General features: G+C 32.0%; 1 protein-coding gene across 2 annotated transcripts; it reads right to left on the reverse strand.

Annotated features, from left to right (window-relative positions):
* Nucleotides 1-570: 570 nt before the first annotated feature.
* LOC149904144 (arf-GAP with dual PH domain-containing protein 1-like) lies at nucleotides 571-18,146 on the reverse strand. 2 transcript variants are annotated; one of them, XM_090108112.1, is made up of 8 exons: nucleotides 17,972-18,146; nucleotides 7,613-7,838; nucleotides 6,995-7,168; nucleotides 4,924-5,016; nucleotides 4,082-4,258; nucleotides 3,434-3,669; nucleotides 3,057-3,251; nucleotides 571-2,431 (listed from the first exon to the last, which is right to left on the reverse strand). In XM_090108112.1, exons 1-8 carry the CDS (start codon nucleotides 18,051-18,053, stop codon nucleotides 2,367-2,369), a joined length of 1,248 nt encoding a protein of 415 aa, XP_089964238.1. In that variant the 5' UTR covers nucleotides 18,054-18,146; the 3' UTR covers nucleotides 571-2,366. The 2 variants fall into 2 exon arrangements, with proteins under 2 accessions (XP_089964238.1, XP_089964239.1); XM_090108113.1 differs by lacking the exon at nucleotides 4,924-5,016.
* Between the last annotated feature and the right edge of the window lie 3,637 nt (nucleotides 18,147-21,783).

Below are 21,783 nucleotides of genomic sequence, written 5' to 3' on the forward strand. Positions count from 1 at the left end.
GATTACGTCAAAATACATCATATAATTGATTATAAACAACCATATTTATCAATTTGTTAAGTCAAATATTACTTCGACTTTACATCAAGTTCAGACGAATTCTTATCTTGATTAAATTTTAGTTGTAAACTTGGTTAAGTTTAAAAAAATTTCATTAACAATGTCAGATAATTTTTCACCAATTAAATTGAATTTTTATGAAACCTGCAAAAAGTTTAAGTCAGTTTGCAAAACCACAAATTTCACTAAGTTTTACTGCTTCCATCCAAGCACACAAGGGTAGACGAATTTAATTCAGTCTAGCCCAAACTTAGAATACTCATATAAACTGAGGTAGAAGCGGCATACGCGTAAAAACACTTTTCGTCTGTAGTTAGCTAATTAGCCGGGTTGCGTTTAGTCGGATGTTGCTAACTCTTATCGGCTAATGGTTCAATTAATAATGTATATTCTATCTTTGTCTACGGAGTACGTGAATGTGTAGAATGTTTATGCAGATAACGTGGAACGGCTATAACCACAGACATGACATGACATGTATCAAGTCTAAATATACATGTCTGTGGCTATAACTGTTAAAAATAGTCCGGGATCCATCGCCCATTTTTGCAAGTGATTAGATACTATCAAGCTAATTTTTCGTGAGTGAAATCAAAATATTTCCATTTACCATCAAATCAAAATATTTTATCCTTGTTTCCTCTGGTAGCTACCACAATCGAGAGTTTCGTACATGAAATTATTGGGCATCTCATCAAAATAAAGCTACTCACGAAAAATTAGCTTGATAGTAATCACTTGCAAAAATGGGCGATGGATCCCGGACTATAATAATTGTTCGCATAGACCGCTTCTACGTCAGTTTATGTAGGTATTCTAAGTTCCCAAACACTAATATCCTGTATCATCAAATCCGATAGTATACTCACATAAATTAGTAAAATATTATTCCTACCACGTTTTTGGCAGTCTCCTAGCTTTTATTATACTCTTAATTATTATACCTTAATGATGATTATACTATTCATCCCAATATCATTAATGATACACACGCTTTAAGCTAGTAGGTATATTTTATGTACAATAAAAACGCCACACGTTTTCAACAAAATTGATTTTTCAGAATTTTCAAAAGTAATAAAACAAGAAAGGTTCATCGTGTTGTTTTAAATCAAAGTTTGTGTCGTTTCTCACAAATCACTTCATACACGCAAAATAATGCACACAATAAATAACATTAAATAATATTACATAATTGTGACAGGGAATACAATTCGCTAGTATTATTTACATTACCTTAGCATTCTAAGTCGCCTTAAATATTATTGCTTAAAACACTAATGCGTTACAAATTCCACACACTGTTTATAATAATTGAAATTATTTAAAAGTGTTTCCAGTTTTAATTTCTCGATATTATGTTCTATATAATATCTAGGAATAACGTATAAAAATAAACGTCAAAACTTAAAATTTAGGCTGTCCATCAGGATTTCATCATAAGCCGCGAAAGTGGCCCTTAATTAATACGAAAATTGAAGTTTAAAAAAGCTATATTGTTCAAAAGGATAAAAAATCAAAGTATTATAACAGGTATGAAAAACGGTGCATGGATTTTGTAAACACTGATTTCATAATGATATTACTTCATGAATTCCCTGTAAAATGTCTTTTTAGAAAGAGAGCAGTTGTATTGAATTTCTAACACAAATTTAACATTATTTTTCATTCATAACAGTATGTAACGTATTTTGTATTCCTTGGAAATATTACTACTATAAAATGACATTCCTATTTCACTCGTTGTAGGTAGATATATTATTGCCTGTTTCAAACTTAAACATCATTTACTTAATAACATCTCTACATTATTATTGCAATTACTTTTTGTGCGTATAATCTGTATTTTATAAAAAATAAAACCATTATACAGTTCACAATAAAAAATACACAATAAATTGTTAATATAAATATAGATTCAGTCCTTCGCTTTTGTGTTAGTAAAATTATTTTTGCCTAAAAATAAAACTATTTACAACATGATTTGAATACATAAAGTAACTAAAATTTTAAATCAATGATACTGTGATTATAAAAATTATTTACAAATGAACTAAAAGATTTCGATTTTCGATCGCATCGACCAAATAACCTAGATTCTAGAAAGTTTGAAATATGCGCGACATCGATTTTTTGGTTTCAAAAATCTCAGTATAAATATTATTTTCGACGAGATTACATACAAAATTTGATTATTATTTATAATAAGCGAATAAAAAAGTTATTCTAGCTTCTAAATTGAACTTTTAAAGCAACGAATAATTGCTAACTTATTTAATCTTAAATCGACGCCTAAACAAACTAAACTACCTGCCAGAAAATATACTTATAGAGTTTGATGTTGTTCGCTTGCGGACGAGGGTCGCTTCAACTGTAAAAGAAAAAAATTATTATAATTTTATTTTTGTATACGACAGGGAAATTTAAATAATAAATTGATATAACTCAGAATTAACATCAATAACAGGACTTGAAACGCGCAAGAAAACTGAGAAAATTAATTGATATAATATATTAAAGTCGGCGTACGTAACGTAACGTACACAGCGAAATTATACAATTTTGGTAGATGGCGTTGCTCTATGTTCTAATAAAAAAATGTGTATCATCGAATTTAGCACCTTATTTCGTCACAGTATTGTTCAAAGTCTATTGTATCGCTCCATACACAAAGCAGAGTTTTGTTTCGGACAATTTTGAGTGTGATTACGAGTTTAGCTGTCTATTGAGCTCTTGTTGTCAATGTGTTGTATAATTGTGTGGAGGTAAGAAGGTGGACTTTTTCCATCACCAAAGGCATGTCAACCAGTATACTAGACTGGCTAGCCGGAAAGGCCCCGGCCCCCGATTAATGATGTCGAAAAGTTGTATATAGGCTCTGTAGCGAAAAAATTTCGTTTGCGCGATTCAGAGGAGGCAGAACGTGCGCTCCGGCGTCACCAGGTGGAAGGGGAAGCTTGCCCTTTGCACCCGTTGGGAATGTTACGTATACTCACTGGTGGAGTCCTGCGGGGTGAGCGGGCGCTTGAGCGTGTGCTGTATGACGGCGAGCCAGCCCGCGCGGTCCTCGTGCGTGGTGGCGGCGAGGCAGAACGTGCGCTCCGGCGTCACCAGGTGGAAGGGGAAGCGCGCTTCTTTGCACCCGTTGCCCGTGTTCGTCACTTTGATGTGGTAGCCCGTTGATTCGTGACCTGTATGTAATAGATATATAATTATACAGAGCGTCCCACCGTCGGTATACTAAGATCAAAGTGACTATTAGTTTTGTATTCACTGATTACGTAAAAAATACAAAAAAAAAACAATGTCAATTTTTTACTATTTTTTTTCTTTAAACTATGATTTCACCCCTTGTTTCTTTATTAAGACTCACCAATAAAAATCTCTCCTTTCGGGTACGCATCGAGTGGCTCATCGTGGTACATAAGTTTCCGATTGTCCAACGTGAACCATCGTCGTCTATGCACGTCTGAGGACCTGGGTCCAGTCTTCCACAACCAGCCCTCTCGTGCGAAGTCCTTTGGGAGACGGAGGAGTAAGTCTGATTGGGGGGTAGAGGGGAACGCAACTTGGAGTAGGTGGAGCTTGGCACAGCGTATGGCGGTATACCTGAAAGATATTTTTTTTTTAAATTGTGATGTCATGTTTCGTAAAGTCTTTTGTACATAAGTGAAACTGTTATATTTAACAGTGACAGATTTACTATTGAGATCATGTAATTCATGTTATCAAACGCTAAATACTTATTGCTTCTTCTGTACTAAAGAAAATCGAAGCAAGCACTAGAAAACACTAAAGCGAAGCAAGTGAAGTATGGGCATTATCATAGCATTTAAGGCTACTATAGAAATATCAATTCGAGAATACATTCAACAGTAGGGTAAAGAAAACCTCATCATTTGAACGTTGTAGAGCAAGATCTCAATTTATTGTCTACAAAAAGTTATACCACTAATCGTAAATTATAACGCCAATTTTGGCTCTATGAAATTTGTAACTAATTATGTATACAAACATTTACCAGCAATTAATAACTTCAGGGTCTTCATGGTACACGTAGATATGGCGTGTAGATCCATCTTTCATGAATGTGAGCTGCATGGAATTCATGTGACCAATTTTGGCGGGAGCAAAAGAAACATTTAATTCTGACAATTTAAGGATCCCTTTTGGCTCTTTATTTTCTTTCACGTGATACCTGAAATAATTAAAATAAATATTTAGTTAATATTCTTTTCCTTGTGTTATTACATAGACCTTTTAAAATATCTGTTTTTGTATTCGTTTTGTAGTTGGTATATAATGTTGAGGTATATTGGATGTAATACCTAAGTATAGGTTGTATTGGATGTTTTTTTAAATGACGCTAGTAATAATTTTCTTATTTTAAATTACATTACATAAATTAAAATACCTTGTAAATGAGGAAGGAGGAAAAACTAAAAATCTATTATTTAAACTTATACTGTATATAAATAATAATAAGTATAAAAGATTACATACATTGTAATAATAGATGAATTCTATACTTAGATATATTTTCTATAAAAACAATAATAAGCTATCGCCTAAAATCCTCACCTTACCAGACCCTAAAAGAAAACATAAGCATACAACATGTATATTGGGGATGATATTTGCATTCGATGTTTACAAGATCCATGGCGAGTTATTATTAATTGGTATTAATGTCTTGATGATCTGACGTTCATTTGCCACAACATGCAATGACTGATACCTTAAAATCAACCCTTATCCCGTCACATAAGATTGAAAGTCCAATAGTTACCGATTCTCATCATTACCGTAATCTATATGTTGCAGTTGTAAAAGTGAATTTGGATTCGTCAGTGCTCTTCTTACCTCAAACGACCAAAGTTTTTGAGTCGAAGCCGATCGAATATACGACCGAGACAACCCGTAGGACCGCTACAACCGTCCGAAGGGTGCTGGTACCTAAGGACCATTCCGAATTATGTTTGAGAGAAATATATTTTGGTAACGTTCAACACCATGCGACTTAGTAGCAAACTCCGGGAACTCGGGAAAATTTCGAGTTTATCAGAACAAAAAATCTAACGGACGTCAATCGAGTCAAGATAATTTATATCGTGTGCTATAAATAATTATCGTCACCGGTACTTTTTTAAGATTCCCCTACTCATTAACGTCATAAAGTTGTTTATTTGAAAACTGTTTTCTTAACCGAATATAATAAAATTGGAAAATATGATAACTTTTTGGCAATAGAGCAAGATATAATTCATTTACTTGACAATATAGATAATAATAATTATAACTTAGTTGGTGATAAAATTGAAAAGTTCTCCTTCTTATTTTAAAGACTGGACGAACGTTTTGTTCACTCAATATTGTGACAGTTCACTTTAAAAGTTTAAAATATATTTTTGGTTATTAACTTATTTCCTTAACAATAGTTACAATTTGACCGAATTGGGCGAAATTATTTATAAAATAATTAAAGAAATGAGATTATTGTAACAAAATTCGTTATTCTTGGAATAGGTCGTAAACCTGCGTTTACATAATTAATCGGTATAATATGCAAATAAAATGTTAGTTTTATAAAATATTCCATTCGCAATTGAAGTTAGGTATTTTCTTAATAAATTATAATTGGCTTTTTCTTAAAATAAATTTAATGGTTCGACTTTTTTCTATTCGATACATCATATAGCGTAGGATTTTGTTTATACTGTGTACACGTATTGTGACGTGAATAGATTTTTTCTTACAAGAAATGCCGTCATCTGAGAAAAGCAAACTATTCCTATGATCGTAAAGATAGAATTACGACACGGAACGCGTCATCGTAATTTATGTCCCAAATCAGTGACGTATTACTTCGTGGCTCGGAAACCGCGTCCATATAATTATACTAATTCATTGTACTATCTATGGTCCGTTCCATTGTTTACGTCATACGTGCTATTTATTTTCTCAATTCTAACAAATGCCAAATGGTCTCCAAAGATCTTTACTCTGAAGTGTCTTTCCTAGTTACATAACACAAAAAGCGTCTGGACGAATCTATGTACTTCTGTATGTATGTCTAACACAAGCACTCGTCGAATAAACGATTGAAGAGAATTCCACGAAAGTTCGCTAAACTATTGTTAAACGTATATTTGCATACCTAATCAATTATGAGAGGCGAAAAAAATTAAGGTGCTAGTCGCGACAATCGTGACGATTTCAGTATTACGTAGAGAGTCAATATTGGCACATTTTTATTTAACGTAGTTTTAACGTACTTATGAGGTGTGGAAGTTTTGCACGCAGCACGTCACTAGCTCATAGCAAAATGTGTACGGTGGGCCTCTTTGCAAATAAACAACAATTTAATCTGATATGTTTTTATAGCGACGCGTAGGTTTAGCAATAATTACCGTGTATGAAATGAATGTATAAAATATCTTAATCTTTCTTATCGTTCGGGCAATTCGGTAAACAATGTTTACTGTTTGTTGACTTTGACTGAGTACAGATAAAATAACAACCACGTAGATAGGTACGTATTTGTTTCGTTATTATTTTATGTCGTTATAAAATGATGAAACATAACTCTATCGAAGATTTGTGTCGAAGAAAACATGACGGATGACGTCACAGTTACCGTAAATAAGACCTTTGATGTGCAGGTAACGGAAAACTAAATTGAATTAATATTTCACAATGATATTTATAATTGACTTAGTGATAGAGTGAAACACGAAATGTAGAGAAGCACAGTAACACAATTCGAATGGAAGTGACATTGAAACATGCTTGTTATTTTATTAGCTCTAATCATGCTGATGAAATGTAAAAGTTAAATGAATAAGAGGCATAGGTGATGTAAAAGAAAATAAAAGCTAGCGACATACAGTTGTAAATATAAAATGGCGTGTGTAATGAATGTGACTTTACTAACTTCAAGGTGTCCTCGTTTTCATTTAAAACAAATTTCCTTAGTTGGTAACGGCTATCCTCTTTTCCTCTTTTCATTAAGAACCCTTCCATGACCCCAGAGAGATAGCTCTGTCGCTCTGGGTGCGAAAATTCTTCTCGTTCGTACTTAGCGCGAATCCATTGTTCTATAAGCACTCTGTAAGATATAAACATGAGGATAAATTAAGAGAATATATCAACATCAATACCAATTATAATAATCTCCAATCAAGGGTAATGAACTAACGGCTATTAATAAAAAGTTAAATTCATCGTGATTAATACAGACTTAAAAAATAAAAATACACGAGTGAAACCGTATTGCGGCTTAATATAATTTTAAATTAGAAATAGCATCATCCCGTTCCCGTGGGATTTCCGGGATAAAACCTAGCCTATGTTACTCGTGGATAATGTAGCTTTCGAATGGTGAAAGAATTTTTAAAATCGGTCCAGTAGTTTATGAGCCTATTCATTACAATCAAACAAACAAACAAAGTTTTCCTCTTTATAATATTAGTGTAGACAATATAACAAAGCCTATCAAATAGTTTATTACTATATGTATCGACTATTGTATTGCCTGCATTCATTAACTCACTGTGGATCATTCTTGGTCGGTCGTCTATAACACGGGGGGACTCTTTCTTCGTACTTGTGTCTCGCGGCTATATTGCCAACTTCCTTCATCCTCTGTACTTGCGAATCCTCCCATCTATCGAGTTCTAGATGTTTCACTTTGCTGATGTGTGCGCCCATGCCGCGGTGTATGCTCGCGCATCGCATGCATATGAAGATGCCGAGGTTGTAGGATGCCCAGTCGGGATCTGGAATATGCGAAAACGGTGATTAAACTCCTTGGTGGTGTACTTTTTGATGTGTGAAGAGTTCTGTTATAAGGCGGTTATAACAGTCCCTTTTCTGGTTATAAAAAGGGATGCTCATAATTCATATCTACGAATTTTTTTTAAATTGTCTTTTATTAAATGGTGGCATAATTCGTTGAGGTTGTGTGTAAATTAACTGAAATGTGATCTTTTGTTGATGATACAGGTAGATACATAAGTAGTTATCAAAACAATTTATGAATTAATTATCCAATCTCAAAATATTCCTTATTCATTTGCTCTACATTTTGTATCTTTAAAAATTATCATTAAATAAAATGCAAATACGAATGAATGAAATTATCCTAATGAGTTTTAATTTTTCAAATATGGACTACCTATAAAATATAGGTAGTAAATATAGGCTATTTTTACGTATTTCCAACAGGAGTAGAGACAACATAACTTTTTGAGTCTAATAATTTCGAGAATGAATAACAACAAAATATAAAAGCATATCAGAATTGATCAATTATTTTAAACTTCCAAAACGTGATTCATAACAAGGATAAATCAAATGCTCCATAATTAAACCTTAAACGAGCCAAAAAAATAAACACAAACAACAAAATCTCATTTTTACATTGCTATTTGCTACTACTAATAGCCTAATATATTACACACATTAGAGATATAAAATAATATATAGCTTTGCCATAAATTGTGGTGACAGGACAAATAATGTGGGTTTTTGAAATGTGTTTTTATAAACGAGTAGGTATAAGAATGCGAATCTACTTCATGTATGATGTACCTATCTACTACAAAACAATCACTAACTGGAATTTTGTGTAAGTCAAACATAATGTATACTATAAATTATAATGTCTCCATGGTTGTTATACCGGAAAATCATTTTTAAAATGTTTTTGTCTCTCAAGTCAGTCTGGTCTGGCTGATCTACGAAACGGTACTTATTACTTCTATTATTATAAATACTATATTTTTAGTTCAATAAATCCTTTGATTCATATTCAATAATCATAAATTGTGCGAAATTGCGCGCGTCAGGCAATACATTTTTCAGTAAAAACAAATCTGAGAAGTATTATCGAAATTTATCAATAAACTAGCTTACCGCCTGCGGCTTCGCCCGCTTTGTCTGAAACCTAATAAATTATTTACTAAAACCTTCCTCTTGAATCACTTTATCTATTAAAAAAAACCGCATCAAAATCCGTTGCGTAGTTTTAAAGATTTAAGCATACAAAGGGACATAGGGACAGAGAAAGCGACTTTGTTTTAGGTATACTATGTAGTGATAGTGATAGTGATTATTTCCGAAAGATTGCGGGATAATTCCAGTAATGAGGTTTTTGTTTTTGTTTTGTTCACACGTTTAACGATAAGAATTATTCATACGTTTCCTAAGGATTGAATTTCCATAAGACTATTCATGTCAACTTTATCAACTTTGGTACCGATCTTGGTACCGATATGTAAAAGCTTATTAAGTGACAAGCGGGAGATATACAAATTATTTACTCTATCAAAACGCTATCCCATTTTCAAGAATTTTCCATGTTCGTCTAAATTTTTGATATGCATTTAGTATTGTAGTTTTATCAGTTGATTTAAAGGAAAGAAAGAGTTTTCGAGCTTAAATAACATTTTTAGCGCATCGAAATCCAGAACTGCAGTGGTTTTAACTCGCAGAAACCCGATATCACTAGATCTATTACTTAGTTTGTTTATCGTTCCTTATCTCCGCTGGACACATTGATAAGAAACAAGAACGGCACAACGCAATCCGTTCCGACGTCAGAAACTAACCTCAAATTGCTTGGAATTCTTCGCATACATTATACGTCATTAGTTATCGAGGCCGTTCGTTGAAGCTTATAAAATATAACGTAAAGTAGGTTGAGGCAAGAAATAATGTTATATGTTTTTCTAATATTGATAATTGTGTGTATAAATATCAATCCGTTTGTAATTTCTTTTGAAAGTATACTGGGAGCATTCTGTGGTGATAGATTCAAACGTTTTTTTACTGTATTTTTTCAGGCAATAATATATTATATTTCAGAAGCTTTTGAAGGGAAACGATGGTTATCGAGAAGATTTCATACCAACAAGCATGGCTCCACAATCGTAATACATAGTTCATAAAGTAGCATGTACAAACATTTTGGCTAAGTGTATCTAATGATAGTCACAAATTGGTGTGTCTCATCCTTGTAATTCAGGAATTCAAAATTCGTTACATCACCACCTTTGACACGCATATACGTAGAGAATAAACCTAGTTTTGAAATATGACGCAATAACGTATATCGATCGTAAATGGCAATGTGTGACGAGAAAATTATTTGAACAGATTTTCCCAAATACTTTTACGTATTAACTTTGTACAATTTAGAAGTGATGACACGATTGTGCGTCTCAAGTGAATTTTGACTTTAACGTCGCGGTGTTCCACCGAAAATAGATGCTCCCGCCGAGTTTCACTGAGTAATAGGTACCGTGTGAAAAATCTTAACTAGAGGTTGCAATATTGAGCGGTGAAGAAAATAGCCGTTTGCAATACTGTCCGTGTTTACAAGCATAATATTATGTATGTATTGGAGCACACCGACACGACGTCACGCGACACGCACACAAACACAGGTGGCCTCTTCTCATTTGTAACTCAGTCCAAGTAATCGTAAATAACAAGCTATGTTTTGGTCATAACAGCTGTGGGTGATCTTCTCGTCCGTTCGAAAACTGGTTTGATGAGAATATTTCAATTGACACAGTACAAAATATATTGCCGTATTGTGTTGACATTTGATTTGATGTTAATTTGTTTACGACGTTGAAAATATGACAGTTTTTAGCTCTTGGCTTGGCTCTTGGTAAAGTGTTTTAATTTTTCATAATTTTCATGGAATAGATTTATGTACGGAAACTCAAATGAAATGTATTGAAAGCAAAAAACACTGATCAATCTGAGCGTCATGAATTTTATATGACATCTTTACAGTAGAAGTTTTTTAGTTTTTATGATTGTGGATTATACAAATAATTAAAAAAACCTACATCCAATACCCAGGTTTAAATAAAGTAGAACCATGGAACTCTATGGTAATCCACATACATCAATCACTACATGGTATAAAACAAAGTAGATTTCTCTGTCCCTATGTATGCTAAAAACTTTAAAACTACGGAACGGATTTTGATGCCGTTTTTTTAATAGATAGAGTGATTCAAGAGGAAGGTTTTAGTATATAATTTATTATGTTTTAGACAAAGCGGGCGAAGCCGCGGGCGATAAGCTAGAACATAATATGTAAATGTAGAGTTCACTAAATATAAATAACTTAATAAAGTAAATTGAAGATATGCCCATAATTAATTATATTTTGTTTTTATCTGTTACCTAATTGTTTCGTCTTTGAAATGTATGTTTTGTTACTATAATAACTAGCAACATAACATTTTAATAATTAAGATATAAAATAATTCTATTATGTATCAAGGCAATATTTATTGTTTCGTATAAGTAATTGTAGTAATAATGTGATTTCAAATATTCATAATATTTTATAAATTTTATCTATACTAATATTATAAAGCTGTCAAGTTTATTTGTTTGAACGCGCTAATCTCAGGAACTACTGGTGCGATTTGAAAAAGACTTTCGGTGTTTCATAGCCTATTTATCAAGGAAGACTATTAACTATATATCATCTCGCAGAGCCACGCGGGTGAAAACAAGGGGCGAAGCTAGTAAAATATATAATATTATGTAATGCATCTCTTTGTTTTTGTAAAGTTATTTAGTTTTAAATATTAAATATACCTGTGGATGTTTACGTAACTTGTTTTTTATCTTAATTGGTCTTATATGTAGCATTTGATCAGTGCCAAAAATAATGAGAATATAATGGCTTCGACTTGCTTTTATAAAAAGTCAATTTAAAATATTATTTTTCCTTATATTTTTCTTTTAGATGTGACAACTGACAATTATAATTATGTATGATAATTTGGTATATGTTTTATGCAGTTTTCTCTTTTGCCTCAGTACCTACTGTCAACTGTGGTACCTATCAGATAGATTACCTGTCTAAATTCTGAGACTCTTTTGATAATATCAAAACAAATATATTTTTAAAATAATGACGTAAGACAAGTTGTTAGTGCATAAAATGAGTTGCCCCAACAACTGTAGTGTTATTATTGATAAGGATTAATTGATACATTCCATTACATTTTATCTTTATTTTTAGAGAAATATTAAATAATGTTTATAATTAAATGTTCCAAATATAACTTGTTGATTTAACATCATCTGTTTGAAGTAATTTGTTGGATTGCACCTATTAGGTACTATGTGCTTTCAATTTACGCTATTGTTATTTTTCACTTAGGTATTAGTGATTTTAACCTTCACTTATTTATACATCATATTCAATTGTTTATATATTATACTAGCGGTCCGCCCCGGCTTCGCCCGTGGTACATATGAAAAATAGATGTTGGCCGATTCTCAGACTTACCCGATATGCACAGAAAATTTCATGAGAATCGGTCCACCCGTTTCGGAGGAGTATGCAGACTAACATTGTGACACGAGAATTTTATATATAAAGATTAATTAGGTATATAATGTAGTTTTATTAAAGAATATTGAAATTTAAATTTTATTCAAAAGTAGAACAAAATAACAGATATCGGAGAGTTTACACGAAAAGGGCAAAAGGTTACAATACAAAGTATTTACAAATTACATCATTTATTTATATCCAAGCCGTCATTGTAATTAATAACAATAAACATAATTGTATTTATATACTTAGAAGGGCTTTAATATCATGTAAAATCTTATTGATTTAGTATCTCACGACATTTTATCATACGACTGCATTAAAAAGCTGTGCTATTTTTTAAAACAGAATACTGGATAGGAGAAACTATAAATATTTGTGTTGCATTGTCCATTTTCAGCAGTAGTGGCTTAGTGGTGCGGACCTCGGTCTTAAAATCGACAATTCGCGAGTTCAAGAGCAGGCAAAGGAAATAAATTGATTTTTCAATTTATCTGAGAATGTTGATAACATTACCACTGCTCAAAACGGTGAAGTAAAACATTGTGAGGAAACCGAAATGTCGAAGAATCAAAAGTTCGACGACATGACGTATCATCCGCCAACCCGCACTTGGCCAGCGTTGTGGATTATGCCTGTGCCCTCAATAGGAGGCCCGTGTCCCAGCAGTGGGAACATATATGGGCTGATGATGATGATGATGCTATCATTTTATTCAGATAACAAAATAGTAGCTATAAGGCTACTATAGGTATAACATCATGGATGAAACCGCGGAGCACAGCTAGTGTTTATTATAAATAGCAATAAACGGTATAAATAATACTGACTCAGCAACTCGTGAAGTTCCGTTAATGGATATGTTTACTAACAACATAAAAATTTAATTACCTACCTATGCAATGAATATTTTCCTGTTATACCTAATTGTTAATGTCATCTTTGAGTTTTAAAGAGACTGCGATACTTTTTGTATGTTTGTTTGTTTGTTCTCAAAAAGTGCTTAACCGATTATTAAAATTCTTTCAGCGATAAAATACGGAAATTCTGAGGTTTAAACTATACGTTTTTTTTACATTAAATCTGGTTAAACCCGGCTAGTTCATGATACAACACATGAAACATTACTTGTAACAAAATGCAATCAACATTTATTTCTATTAAACTGAGGTTTTTTTCTATCAAATTGAAGGTTTTGAAAAAAAATTGGTTCATTCACTAAGTAGGTAGGTAATTTAAATTAATTTAGTCTTTTTTTATTAAAGGCAATGTTATCTTCACGGTGGATAAAGCCACAGGTAAAACGAAGTGTCAATGAACGCAGTGTGTGAATACATTCATTGATAAAACTTTAAATTTTAATTAAAAGCAACGCTAGTCTTATCAATCCACGGTTATATAACTATTGGTATGTAGGTATATGAAATAAAAGTAGCTGTTACCATATGTATAGTGTTGCTATGTAGTGATTAAAAATGGGAAAAAAATTAAAAGAAGGATATAGGTAATCTAAAATATGGGACTCATAAATCAGTTAATTAAAGTATTTAAAAACATATACCAAATCAGGAAATTAATTATTAAATGACGGAATAATCGCATTACAATCGCACAAAAATCTCTAGAGTCTAGGTAATCGAATTCAATATCTGCTTATTACCTCTAATGAAATAAGTAAAAACTCCTTTTTCTGGTATTCTTCATGCGGTATTTTTAAATTTGTTAATGGAATCAAGGAATAATCCTTATTCTGTAGGTATCAATACAAATAACTATAATTATATTTTTAAGTAAGTACGTAATAATGCTTAATTGCATGGCAAATGGCAATCAGTGCCATATTACTGATGTAGGTAAATAGACCATAATAGGTATTATTACATTGAAAATGTTTAGATAAACAGAGCATCAAAGATCAATAATCTTAGATCAATATATTAATAGATAGAAGCTATAGTACATTAAAAACAAGCATGATTATCTCAGACTAGCTGAGCCGCGCGGTTTCACCCGCATTGCTCCGCCCCTTAGTTGGTCCGTTGGTCTTAGGGTGATGATATATAGTCTATAACCTTCCTCGATAGATGGGCTATCTAACACCGAAATAATTTTTCAAATCGGACCAGCAGTTCCTGAGATTAGCGCGTTCAAAAAAACAAACAAACAAACTCTTCAGCTTTATAATATTAGTATAGATTATGTACGTTGTGGCAGGTTCATGATCAAGGCATGTACACGATGGTAAGTGCTAATAAATGGAAATGAATATTATATAATGTATGTTATTTAGAAGATTGTTGGATTGTAGAAAAGATTTATTGTATCCCAAATTTCCTTGCTGAACGCTAAAATTATGAATGTCACTAACACTAAAAAAATATATGTACGTACGAACGCTGCTTTAAATAAATTCATTTCAAACACTTTTAAAATTGAGAATTTGTGATTGACGACTTTGGTGACAGATGACGAACGTGAAACGTCTCAGGTATCTTTTGTTATTGCTAAAATCATTTTCATCAATGAACAATTAAAATTTGGTAGAGTTAATCGCTAACTTGGAATACCTACCTAACTCTACTAATAATATAAAGCTGAAGAGTTTGTTTGCTTGAACGCGCTAATCTCAGGAACCACGTGTACGATTTGAAAAATTACTGTTATAAAGTCTATTTAACAAGGAAGGCTTATAGGCGATATATCATCACCTTACGACCAATAGGAGCAGAGCTATGCGGATAAAACCGCGAGACGCAGCTAGTAAAAAAAATAGAATAGAAAGCACAATTATTCATACTAACTATATAACAATAATATATATATATTAATTATTTATTTATTTTATACAGAAAACCTTAGCAGAAAACATATTATGAATATTAATAGGCCAAGAAAGAGAAATTAATGATGTGTAGCAAAAAATTGCGATCGATTTGTGCCAATAACCAGTTATCTCTATTAAAATCTTGACATTCACATTTAGAAAAATCTATTCACAATTTTTTCATCTACATTTAATCTTACGTTATTTTTAAATGAAACCTAATGTATACATTGTCGTAAATGTTAATGACGTATACACGTAAAGTATGACGGATTATTATCGATTGCCGTACGTGGAATGTATGCAATTCGTCATACAGTGACGTCTTTTAACCGGTAACAATAAAAATCACTGTACTTAAATCTGATACTTATTCTTATCATAACCAACCTGTTCATTTTGTCCGTTGAACGAGTTTCAATTGAAAGGATTTGCACTGAATAGAAAGATAATACGATAAAAAGACATGACCTTTGTGCTCTTATATATTTGCATAGAGCCAGATTTTACAGATAATATAATATATTATATTGTACCTATAGTCTGTAAAACGCATGTTTACAGTTACACATCTATATTTGCATCAGATCTATCATAATAAGATTATATTATATTTGTAGAGTAACTAATCAATAGTAATGTTATTTAAAGAATGACTCTTCAATATTTTCATCAAGTAGGTATGCGTTAGTATTTAAGTAATATTTAACAATATTTATTATAAATATTACTTATGTACCCTATGTATACCTACTATAGTATAATAACTTCACCTAATGAAAATTATAATAGATTGAAATAAAATAAATACAATTTAAACTACAGTATTTGAAATAAACATACCTAGTTATTTACCAGAATAAACCTAACCTAGGATTAAAATAAAACAAATAAACGGTCAATTTCAATTAGGTATATGTATGTATACTTATTAAAAATTTATTGTCATTATTGTAACACAACATGAAAATTAAAATGCTTGTATTAATTATATTAATCAAATTGAATTAATTAATTATCGATAAAATCAATTATTATTTTAACACGCATAAGCAAACCTAATTTTCCACTGAAATTATTACCTACGCTATTTAAAAAATTTCCGGCCTTCAATAAGTTTTTCAACCTCAAAATGAATTTAATAAGAAATTCATTTTTAATTTGAGCGTAATTCAAATAATATAATGTAGTTACCATGAAATTAAATTTTTTGGTAGTAATATTATTATTTTGGTATATTATTTAATGTAGCGTAGGTACTTGACGTACCTACCTGACCTACAGACCTAATAATAAAACTAGATTCTAGAAGATATATTTTAATTTTGTCTTGTGTGATATTTGTCACTTGGTTAGTACTTAAATAAATCTACCTAGGTATTACATGCTTTTAATTAAAACGAATTTAAAGGCTTTTTCTTGTTAACGAAATACGATAATAACACAGTATGTATTACAAATTTACAATATTATTTCCTATACTTAATATTAAAAACGTGAACTTCGTTTAATAAATTAATTAATAAATAAACTGTGATATACGATATATAAATACCTAATAAGACACATAAAATGAAAAAATTATTTTATTGTTAGGTACCTAATAAAACGACCACCATCTAACTCTCGATCAAGATATACCTCTAGATAACGACTGCGTAGACGCTAACCCAGACTTCTATACAAAACTACATATTGAATCCAAATAATTACTGATATGCTTATTTTATTACTTAATTTAGTTGCTATATCTCGCCCAGCTGGGCTAGCATTATGTAGAGATCAAAATATAATATCTTCAAAATTATTCGAATCCGATAACATGTGACTCAATTCTCAAGGAGCGACTGGACATGAGTCATATTTAACTGTAGAGACGTTAATAATTAAATCTGGTTAAAGAGTATTAAAATTTGACATTTTATGTTATATAATATTATATTTGACAACCACCATTATATAAATTCTGGGAATTGATGTAGGTACTTAGATAATAAAAAAATAATTCAAATATTTTGTGTCAAGATAATGAATAGAAGAAACATAATATAAGCAATAAAAGGAATGGTTTTCACGCGAATTCAATACCAGCTTTCACTTTTAAATTTAATTCTTTGAATTTTACAATCACCGACCAAAAACATTCGCGAATTTTTTCGTGCATTTCATTTATAAACGCTCTACAAAACGTTCAATCGAAAATCTTAACGGACTGCGATAAATGTGTTGGATGAACAGTCAATCTATACGAATCATTTTTTCAATAACTTTTAACTATACTTAATACCTAATAGGCACGAATCGTAAACATTTCGACTCATATGAATCATATTTGAGTGGGAAAATCAAAGTAGAGTCTTTAAAATTCAATGAGTACCTATAGCTCTAACTGTAAACATTAAGGGTTGCGATTAATATGGCTATATAAAATCAATTTCAATTAACGTGTCCCTTCTATGGACTTGCAACCGGAAAACTTTAATGTCATACGTATTCATAAACTACTTACAAATTGTCTTCTTATACTCAGTACTTATTTCATATAGGTACCACTTAATTTCGATGATTTGTTTTCATTGAATGCATTTTACGTCGGGGTCACTGAACTCCAGAGCATGGACGCACTTACGCCCCCCCGCCTATTCACCACCCCATGGAAATACCACGCTTTACAAGGTAAAGTAAATCACTAATAAAACACTGTAACATACCCTCTGCTCCACAATCGGCACACACATTATTCCCGGGTTTCTTTAGCAATTCCAGTAATATTTTCTCGTTATGATCAACCATCGTGGAACTTTTGCATCAATAATTAAAGACACGCTAGTAGCGTACGTCGCCACCAGAAAGTCGAACGCACGCTTTGAACGCGTTCACTGCCACTGCGCGAGGGAGCGAGCGAGACTTCGACCGAACCGAACGACGCGACGAATTGGTTCAACAAACGCTATTCCGTCAGAGAAAGTATCGCTCTTTCATTCACTCTGTCCCACAATGCGTCGGTGCGAGTGAGATAGAGACAGAGGTCTAGTTTCGATATATGAATGAAATCAGTGAGTAGTTGGGTATATGAACGTAGCTATTTGTGCAGAAGTTGTAGTGGATGTCTCGTAAAAGTTTGCTTGTGTGAGTTTGGCGTAGTACGTGATACAACGTAATACAAGCGTCGCTGCCGTCTCGCGTAAATACTAAACAATATCTAAGCATCTATATGTTCAGTCTGGCGCTAGGCTGATTTAGAATTACTAAAATAGAGCCAAAATATATTTAAAAGACAATAACTATATGTCAATTAGCATCAGCGACGATTACTTATATAATAATTAAAACAAATTATATCTTATTGTTACTTTGATTTTTATAAGTCTACAACCATATCTAGATAACAATATAATTTGTAGATCGAAAACTAACCTAATTGTAAATCCTACATGCTTCAATAGGCTTCAAAGGAAATCAAATAGGTACGAAGATATGATGATTAGTATGTTTATTGTTTACAATTACCATAAAAATGTAATGAAATTAATAGCTGGTGTTAACGGATTTATTTATTGACGATAAATTATCATATTTTACGAATTATCCAATAATATGTTATTATAATGGAATATCATCAAAACTATTGAGCAATAAGTAATATCTAACACAAACTGTGTTGACCTCTGGTAATAGGTAACTACTAACTATACAGGTAACTATGTGCTCTATATTATTAAATAATTATTATGATACTTTAAAAACTTTAGGTGTAGTGTTATTTTTTATAATATGCAAGTAGTTCATTGAAATAGTAGAATTTTATATAATACTAGCGGCCCGCCCCGGCTTCGCCCGTGGTACATATGAAAAATAGATGTTGGCCGATTCTCAGACTTACTCGATATGCACAGAAAATTTCATAAGAATCGGTCCACCCGTTTCGGAGGAGTATGCAGACTAACATTGTGACACGAGAATTTTATATACCTATAAGATTACCCATCTACATATTTAGTAAATATCTTAAAATAGTTGCGCTCTACATTTCTTTGATCAGGACAATCGTCGGAGTAGGGTATAGGTACGATGGTAGGTATAGGTACGATCAACGATGGTAGAATAGAACTGTTAATAAAAAATAACTAGGTAGGTACGTTAAAAACAACCAACTTCAAAAACGAAAAAGTAAAAAATAAAAAAGATTTAATACTTTTTAGTTTACTTTTCAACACGAATCAAACGAGCCCAAACTTTATAAAGTTCAGTCAATTAATTACCGAGTTCCTATGGTCACCTTCCGATTCTATCATCAAATCAGCTGCATCACTGCATGTCATGATAATTTTTCATTGCTATCCATTTTACATACGTATACAAAACTTCAGCACAATCGGTAACCGGGAAGTAATCAGTTACCTACTTGCTAGATTTTCAATTAAGTCATTGAGATCAGACAAAAATGCTCATAAAATAAAAACTACTAAGCCTACCCAAATGAAATTTTTATGGGACCAATTCGAAACCATTCCGCATTAAACAAAAAAAGAATCACGTAAATCGGTTCAGAAACCTCGGCGTAATCGGTGTACATACATAAATAAAATCTAGCTGTGCTCCGCGATTTTACCCGCAGTGCTCCGCTCCTGTTGGTCTTAGCGTGATGATATTATAGCCTTTAGCCTTCCTCGATAAATGGGCTAACACCGAAAGAATTTTTCAAATCGGACTAGTTAGTAGTTCCCGAGATTAACGCGTTCAAACAAACAAACAAACACACTCTTCAGCTTTATAATATAAGTATAGATTACTATATTAGTATAGTATATTATGCAATAAGTTGTATAAAAGTTCTAAAAGACAATAATTTACTTATTATAAACATTGAAAATGTACATAATAAGTAAATAAGACTGTGGTAATTATGCTAGGTATGCCTTGTTTTGGAATTTATTTCTTTATTATTTACAATATTATCACCCAAATAGCTGTTGCCCTCAGCTTCTCCTGTGCGGAAAAGATAAATTTTCATGGTACAAACTCTCATCCCCTATTTTATCCCTTTGAGGGTAGAATATTGATCAAAATCCTTTTTAGCGGATGCATGCCTACGTCCATCTATCTACCTGGATGCCAAATTTTAGCTCGATTCCAATGATATGGGCTGTGCGTTGATAGATCATTATGTCAGTCAGTCACCTTGAATTAACTAAGTAAATTTTATTATAATATTGATATAAAATATTGATAAATTGCTCGTGAAGGAAAAAAAATAGGATGTAAATAAATGTCTCCTTCATATTTAGTTATTAAATTTTATTGGTCTACCAAATTACCAATATAACATAAAATTCGTTTTCTACAATTATATTTTGTACTTAGAAAAATTGTGATTTAGACCAATATATTCGCCTTTTCAAGTGTTACGTGCCACCTTGTATTTTTATAACTACATAAATAAAAGACAGTCGTGTTAGTTCTCTACTTTTAAAATATAATGGTTAGGGAGCCAGGTGCAAATTTGGTTAACTATTTCCTCTCAAGAGATAATTCGTCAGACGCATGAGAGTATAGTATTATAAAGCCTCGTGAACGTCAGCTGGCGCTCGGTTGGGGGGGTGAGCGGTTGTAGCCTCCCACGCACATAGGAAAAAAAAATACATTCATTCATTCATTTCCTCTCAGCTAAAAATTTGTCAAATTGTAGCTAACCCAATATCTCAACGAAAAAAAATAGTCAGCTGGTTACAACATGGTGTATTATACGTCAGCTGGTGTCTCGAACATGAAAGTTAAATTTAAAGAAAAATTTATTTTCCGTTATTTCCTCTCAAACAAAAATTTACCTGATGATAGCTTATATGTAACTGTGGATAAATATATATGTCAGCTGGCTGTATCTTGGTGGAAAAACCGTCAGCTGATACGGGAGGCTACAACCGCTCTTCCCCCCAACCGAGCTCCAGCTGACGTTCACGAGGCTTCATAATACTATACTTTGATGCATTTTACTAATTACCGCTTGAGAGGAACTTGGTCATAAAATCTGCTGCTGGCTCCCGGACCATAATAATAAAATTTAGATAAAAAACTTGTCTATCTAAACCAAAATCCCTGAATCATGTCCTATAATAATATGTATTTGAAAAAAGAAAAATAAGTTGACAAGCACAGAGTATCAAGAACTGTTAGTGGATAAAGATAAATGTATTGCCCAGTATTGCCAGATTTTTTTATAACCCATATTTATTTCGTAACATAATATTCTCTATTTTTTTAAGTATATGTACCTACATCTAATTTGACAATGATCATTAAATTAATTTCATGATCCATTCTAGAAATTAACTTAATTTTTTTAATGAAAACTTCTTCAATTGTGTCGCATTTTTTGGTAAGTTTGCTTGAAAAATGTAAAAAATATTTGTGTTTTGAACTGGAAAAAAAATCTTTGAAATATTTTGTAAAGATAATATATACATTTTGAAAACGATATTAACTTGCTTTCATGACACTGGCAACATTAAAGCAAGCTGTCATC

Source organism: Colias eurytheme, chromosome 12 (genome assembly GCF_061535395.1).
Source record: "Colias eurytheme isolate Ceu_HAF_F1 chromosome 12, ilColEury1 Martin Lab GWU primary, whole genome shotgun sequence".
NCBI classification, from domain to species: domain Eukaryota; kingdom Metazoa; phylum Arthropoda; class Insecta; order Lepidoptera; family Pieridae; genus Colias; species Colias eurytheme.

Coding starts and splice junctions, on each gene's coding strand:
- LOC149904144 (XM_090108112.1), bottom strand. CDS start 18,053: ATGGTTGATCATAACGAGAAAATATTACTGGAATTGCTAAAGAAACCC. Junction 5,017..6,994: donor GAAAACGAGGACACCTTGAA/GTTAGTAAAGTC, acceptor AATGGTCCTTAG/GTACCAGCACCCTTCGGACG. Junction 2,432..3,056: donor CACCCCGCAGGACTCCACCA/GTGAGTATACGT, acceptor TTTCTTTTACAG/TTGAAGCGACCCTCGTCCGC.